The sequence below is a fragment of the Aptenodytes forsteri genome, unplaced genomic scaffold (assembly GCF_000699145.1).
Source record: "Aptenodytes forsteri isolate BGI_AS27 unplaced genomic scaffold, ASM69914v1 Scaffold49, whole genome shotgun sequence".
Classification (NCBI taxonomy): domain Eukaryota; kingdom Metazoa; phylum Chordata; class Aves; order Sphenisciformes; family Spheniscidae; genus Aptenodytes; species Aptenodytes forsteri.
In genome coordinates, this window is record NW_008795125.1 from 5,819,802 (window position 1) to 5,826,867 (window position 7,066).

General features: G+C 38.9%; 1 protein-coding gene across 1 annotated transcript in view; it reads left to right on the forward strand.

Annotated features, from left to right (window-relative positions):
• The first annotated feature begins 21 nt into the window (after window positions 1-21).
• FAM91A1 (family with sequence similarity 91 member A1) overlaps window positions 22-7,066 on the forward strand; it is a 28,653-nt gene continuing 21,608 nt past the window's right edge. Inside the window, 6 exon segments of the mRNA XM_009277262.2 lie at window positions 22-66; window positions 1,744-1,828; window positions 2,560-2,711; window positions 3,634-3,691; window positions 5,388-5,455; window positions 6,689-6,802. Of these exon segments, the coding sequence (XP_009275537.2) occupies window positions 22-66; window positions 1,744-1,828; window positions 2,560-2,711; window positions 3,634-3,691; window positions 5,388-5,455; window positions 6,689-6,802 (522 nt within the window).

The window sequence follows — 7,066 nt, forward strand, 5'->3', positions numbered from 1 at the left end:
TGGCTGTGGGGAGAGGGGGATATGGGGGCGGGCGTGGGGTCCGCGTGTGAAGAGAGGGGACATGGGGTGCGCGGCCCCTCTCTGGGGAGAGGGGGTGGGGGTGTGTGTGCGTGCGTGGGGGGTGTCTCTCTGGGGAGAGTGGGACATGAGGGCGGTGTGGGGTCTGTATGTGAGGAGCGGGGGATATATGTGTGTGCTCGTGGGGACCTCTGTGAGGAGAGGGGGACGTAGCGGTGGTTTGGGGTCTCTGTGGGCAGACGGAGATGTGGGGGTGTGTGGGGTGCTCTCTCAGCTTGTGCAGACGCAAGACTGGCTGAGGTGGGTGTCCCTCACGCAACCCTGAATAGTGTGAGCTGAACCAGGACAGGTGTCATCGGAGACTTGTGCAGCCCCGTGTTTCAGTAGCCAGGGAAATGTTGCCGTGAGTGGCTTGTGGAAAAGAAAACCTCATGAAACTTTGATTTGATGGATTTAATGGGCCTCTGATAGCAGAGGGGAGGTATTCTGTCAAGTCGAGATGTTCTCGTCTCCAAAGTCTTACACTGCTTGAAAGCAGATGCTGAAAAACATTTCCTGCTCTTGCACAGAAGAAGGATGGAGAGGATGGGTAATGGCTGCAGGCCCTGAGTAATTGAATTCCTTGAGTTTGAGATTTTGGGAGCTGTAAGAGGGGCATGAATGATGATTTCTTTTTACCTGCCCAGCTCAGTGCTATACTACTGGCTATATGATTCAGGATAGAAAAATATACCAGTATTTAAGGCATTATTGTCTTTAATGTAACTTCTGGAATACTGTTTTTACTTTAGCGTTAGAATAGTCCTCAGTGTTTTTGTACTTGGAGCAAATACTTGGATCCCTCTTTGGATATTTAACCAATTATGGACCCTGTCTGTGATATCGGGTGTTTCTTTTCTAATACCTGATCCTACAGTATGTGTGCAACTTACTTGTTTATCCCATATATGCAGTGAAGTACCTTTTTATCGAAAGATCTTTTTTAATATAAGCATCAATGAGGGAACTGGGAGGGGGGGGACGACCCAAATCGCTTGTTGCAGGTGCAGAGTAGAAGAGTAATATGAAGAATTTTGAGGGGACAGTTTTTGAAATAAGGCATTTAAAGCATCAACCAAAGTTCTCTTTTTATCTTCTTTCATAATAGTCAAGTAATGTGCTGTGCTTATGCCTTAATCTTGTGACCTAAGATCACTTGATTGCCTTACTTGTGTGAAGCTACAACTTGAGCTATTTCATTATTTATTTTTTGCATTATAAGCTTCTGAGGTGCAGCAGTTGAAGCTGCACGTGTCATTCACCATGCTTGGTTTATGCTACACTAGTTCTGGGTAATTCTTCAAGGCTGCAAGACGCTGAATGCTTGGTAAAATGCTTGATGCTTCATGTCTTCTAAAAGATGGTTTAAAACCTTTGATTTGAGAATTAGATGCTCCCTTTTTTATCAGAATGGTACTAGGAAAAAAAAATCTAAAGACTATTGCATCTAAATAAAAAATCTAAAGATTATTGCATTATTAAATCTGCACCCCGTGTAGAGACACCTATTTAACTAAAGATACTTTTGACCTCATACAGAGGCTAAAGATACTATCACTGTATTGAACTGGGGGACTCCCTGAGTAATGACAACTGCCTGCATATGTTTCCTCATAAGACACTTTGCAGTGGTTTAAATAAAAGGGGTTTTGTGTGTGTCAGCTAAAAGGTCTTTATGTTTTCAAGGGTCTTGGAAACTCTCAGAGGGAATATGAAAGGCAGGTCGTACTCTACAGCATCTGCAATCAGTTACGATACCGGAATAACTTAGGTGAGTAAAGAAGCTAAGTAACTTCTAATTGCTACTCGATTCTTCTGTATGGAAGCTTGTCTTTACTGTAAAACTGCAGGAACTTGCCCTGTTCAAAGGTCCCTCCTTCCCTGAAAATAAATACTTTTAAATGATAAAACATCAAGAAAAGTCTTGACTTTTGAGTCCGTTTGGCAGCTTTTCTAGCAAAGCACTCTTTAAGGTTACTGAGTTGGCAGGTGGAACTGAATTCCTGCTGTAGTTATGCTGCACTTTTCCAAGAAATTAAGAGGTGTTAAGAGAGGATTTGACTAATAAAATAAAACCTGTCACTAGATGAGATGCAGATAGTGGCCCTGACTCACGTGAGCTATTGGCTATGACTTGTTGGCAGACTTTAAATTTATTTTGCATTGACTGCATCCATTCATCTTCCCAAAGTAGATAATAGTTTCACTAATTAAAAGATCATTTCCTACAGCCTGTGTGAGTTCTGTCTCAATGGGCCACTTCCTGGTAACCTGTAAAATAAATCTGCTCCATTCTAATGTTATCCTTAAAGTACTTGTATCCGAGAGTACTTGTATCTTATGTAGAAATCCTTTGATGCTGAATGCCCTGCATCACTCCTTTATTTTGTTTTTCGTTTTCTGTCAATTGCCATTATACTATTTTTAATCCTTTTGTTGTAACACTTTTTTTTTTAAATTGAACTTCATACGTCAGCGTAACCTTTTTTTCTCCCCTTGTAGTTAAGCATGTCAAGAAAGATGAACGTAAATATTATGAGGATCTGTTAAAATACAGTCGAGATCATCTCATGTTGTACCCTTATCATTTGTCTGACATCATGGTAAAAGGTCTGAGAGTAACACCATTTTCATATTACACAGGCATAATGGAGGTGAGTACAAAACTATGGCGAGACTGTGTTGTTTTGTGCCCTAGAGGTGTTGGTGATGGCCCTGTAACGCATACGAGGCAGTGTCATGTAGTTTGTTCACTTTTTGGGTAGGGTATGCTAACAGGTAAGGAAACAGGAAGTTCTCTGGAGAACTACTTGTACCTGCAGTTTTTTACCTTCTGCCCCCGTAAGCCTTTCAAGAGCTGGACTTTGTCATGTGAAACAGGGGTGGGACTCACTCTGAGGCCAGTCTTTCTCTTTTGATGTTTGAGATTGTGACTCTTCACTTCAAACTGTAAAAGAAATAGCTCATTCTGTTAGATTAATAAAACAAAGAGAATCTCCACTTTTAAAAACCAGCACATTTGAACGGTTATTTTCTTTTTTTGTTCTCTTTCAAAAAGGACGCTTAACCATATTAGAAGCTTTTTCAAAAGGTTGAAGCAGATCCTTTTCTATGAGAACAAAAATGGTTCTGTTTTCTGTTAACACTTGGGCCACCTTCTTTTATTTTCATTGGATATCAGAAGTGCTTTTTTTACTTTGTGTATATTGATTGCAGACATTATGGATTAGTTGTTAGCTTATTCTGTTACTACTCTTAGCAATTCCATGTGCTGGTGTGGTGTGTTGTTTTGTGGGTTTTTTTTGTGAAGACATACAGGATTTTTATCTTTATTATTCTGTCAATCACCATTTTCCTTTGCAAAGCTTACATTAAACAGCAGTGTCTTTTTTATGTATTTAACTTATTGTGTAATGATTAATCAAGTAATTGGCAAGTTTTATAAGGTAACTGACTTTAATAGATTTGTTTTAATTTCATTTTGTTCTTAAAAAAAAAAAAGCAGGCAGAATTTTGGACCTGCTTCTCTGAAACGACAACTTTCTTGTTGCAACTAAGTTTTCTTGTCTTTTTAAGGATATAATGAACAGTGAAAAAAGCTATGATTCATTACCCAACTTCACTGCTGCTGACTGTAAGTATTATCTAGTTGTGTTACTGCTTTCAATGAATGGGAAATAAGGAGTTTCTGAAAATGGTTTTGCGGGCATCTGTTTGCTTGAACATAAGCCTGTGAATGAAGGCGTAGAAGCATTTAAATAGTGATATTAAGGAGCGTGTGCTCTCCGTACAGAGTTCTGGCCGTATGGTCAGCACTGGAATTGGGCTAGTTTGAGTACAGATAGGCATGGTGCAAAATCTTGTGCAGCTTCTGTCTTTGCTTGTATTGCATTTCTGTTTGCTTGGACTTCTGGGTGGAAAGTCTTACTGGCCATTGTGCATCAGGAAGCTGAGCTGCTGGTCCTTTCCTAGTGCATTTTTTGGCATGTGTTGGGCAGAAAGCTTTGGGAAGACACTGAAAGACTGTTGACACTCCTGTGAATTAGCATCAGTGTGGGTGGAGGGATGATGTACCAGAAAAGAGAGAGAAGAGAATCTGGTATTTTATGACACTCCTGGATGTGCCAGATGTTTTATCCTGCTTTCTATTAGACTGTTGTGGGTATGAGGTGGGGAGATTAGGAAAGCAAAAACATTGAACCTGGTGGAGGAGAACAGAGTAAGAACAATAGCCTACTGTTAAGTCTTACAGAGGAAAATGCAAACTGCTGGCATAGGGAGGGTGTTAATCAAACTTGCCACTGAAGTTATTCATAGCTAAAGACTTCATTCCTCACCTTCTGTACGAATTTATATAGTTCGCTTCAAGGATTGTGTGTAGTCAGGTGAGGAGTAGCCTGCAGATTTTGAAAACAGTTGGGTTTTTTGTTTGTTTTTAAAAGGATATTGTCAGTTAACTGTACTAATTTGCCTCTATGTAATGTTCACACTGGGAAAACAGATCAGGAAAAACTTTTTTATTCAGTGCCATGCTTGTGGGAAATCTAGTGTTACTCAGGAGTATGAAGAGAGGAAAGGCTTCCCTGTTTTTTGTTGTGTTTTTTTTTTTTCCCCCCTAGCAATTCTGTTATTTTTGCAGCAGCTGCAGGTCAGTTGCTAAGGTATAATTAAGTTAAACATCTTTATTAGCATCTTATCATAAAAACTAGTGTCAAACTAGAAAGTTGGACTTAACCCGTATTCTGTCTCAGTTTTAAAACTGAGTAATTTTCCAGTACCTGTTCATAGTTCCTTAATGGTTGAAGGCTAGAGATTACAGAATTAAATTCTGATTCAGTTTAACTCAACTAGATCTTAATCATCTTCCTTAGAGGCTTATGTGGCCTTTTGTGCTCTAATTCTTAGTTTAGATTTCTAATCCAGTGCATGGTGCGGGATTTATTAGGAGGAAGAAAAACTATTGACCAAAATCTGGTACAACTTTAGTTCTGTTAATTTGAAGCATAGTTATTACCTGTTGATGTGAGTGTAGGAGAGAAAGGGGTTGGATTATTCCCTGCTACCCTGTGACTTGAGAGATATGAGGTATGGGGGTTTTTTTGACCTGTACAGAGTAAATGGATGAGGATGGATTCTGGTTTTAGGTGCACATGGTTCTCTGTCAAATTCAGTTAAAACTGATTTTAGCTCCTATAACTACCCTTTTATTTTGGGAAGGAAGAATAATTAAAAATATTATTATAGAAGTAGGTCTGATTCTTTGAAGAATGTTTTACATATCTTCAGCTTTAACCTGTATTAAGAGAAATAAAACCTTACTTATTTTTCAGGTCTAAGACTTCTTGGTATAGGAAGAAACCAGTATATAGATCTAATGAACCAATGTAGGTCTTCAAAAGTAAGTTTGTCTTTAACTTCCTCTCCCTTTCCTCCCACCCCATTATTTCATAGGAAATGAAGAATGGAATAATTTCATGGATCTGGTTAGTTTAATAGTATGGCTAATGGAATGTGACATAGTCTATTGCTAATTATATTGTGTTTCCTGAAGTTAATAAAGAGCTTTTTAATTTAAAACCAAAGTATACTGAAGAAAAAGATGTTCAGTACTACGTCTTCCCCCCCCCCGCCCTGTATTTTTTCAGAGCTATATTATTTACTCTATGGCACCAGATAACTGATGTCTCCTGGCCAGTGTAAACGTGGAATAATGATACTGGTTCTGGAAGAATTATTCCATGTTTCTATGGGTGCAGTTGAGATCAGAGTGTATTCTGGGACAGTCCTCCATTTAGGTGTAAGTTTTTGTAGTATGTATGTTCTTCTCTGAGACAATGGTAATGAGTCAGAACAGGCATCCTTGCATGCGAACAGCACATGTGGAAAACATTGTAATTACTGCTCATAGAAGTAGGCCCGTTAGTTTGCAACAGTTCCTTTCTTTCTTCAGGAAACTCATAAGTGCTCTTTCAGTAGCTTCACAACCAAAAGTGTGCTTACCAAAATACGAAATTGATAGCGTGAACCAAAAAGTAATGGCTATACGATGGAAGAGGAGCTATGTAGGTCTATAATTAAACAGTACCTTCTAGTTTTTCTTTCTTGGACTAAAATTCACTGTACTTTTTTAGCACCATGCTTATTGAGAATGTGGGGTACTTTGTCCTTTAAAGTAAATAAAATGTTCCTAAAATGTTTTAAGATCACTGAATTTTTTTAAAATTTCCCATTTGTATACTTCATTTGCTGTGCTTTCTTACCTGTTCACATTAGAAAATGTCATAAATAGTTTAAATTTGGACTTGATCCTAATGTGTTTGAATAGTGTGGATTTTAATTAGTGACACATACAATATGGGTTTATGTGAAGATTTGACAATATCAGATGTAAATAAGTTTTTTCCCTTCCCATTTTTGTATGATTTGAGGGAGGAGAGAAACTCTTTTTTTTCTGAACAAGTATATGCTCTTACTAAATGTCAAGGCTAATAGTATTTGTGTGTATCCAGTCTGTGAATATAATGTACTTAAAAATGGATGTATATAAAAATCAGCTTATATAAAGGTAAATGGCTGTCTGCACATGTGAAGTGCTCTTTATTACTATCTCAAATGGACTGTACCACTGCAGAAATTTTTCAGAAGGAAAACTGCTCATGATCTGTTACCCATGAAACCCGTGGAGATTGCTATAGAAGCTTGGTGGGTCGTGCAGTCTGGCTACATCACTGAGGACGACATCAAGGTATTTTAGTATGGATTGCATCTCTAATTTTGGTTGAATACTCATAGTCCCTGAAAACAGCGCCTTCCCTTCTGCACTATGTACAGTGCTGAGGTGGTTTTGTGTCATAGAATCATAGAATAGTTTGATTTGGAAGGGACCTCTAAAGGGCATCTAGTCCAACCCCCCTGCCATGGGCAGGGACATCTTCAATTAGATCAGGCTGCTCAGAGGCCCCTCCAACCTGACCTTGAATGTTTCCAGGCATGGGGCATCCACCACCTC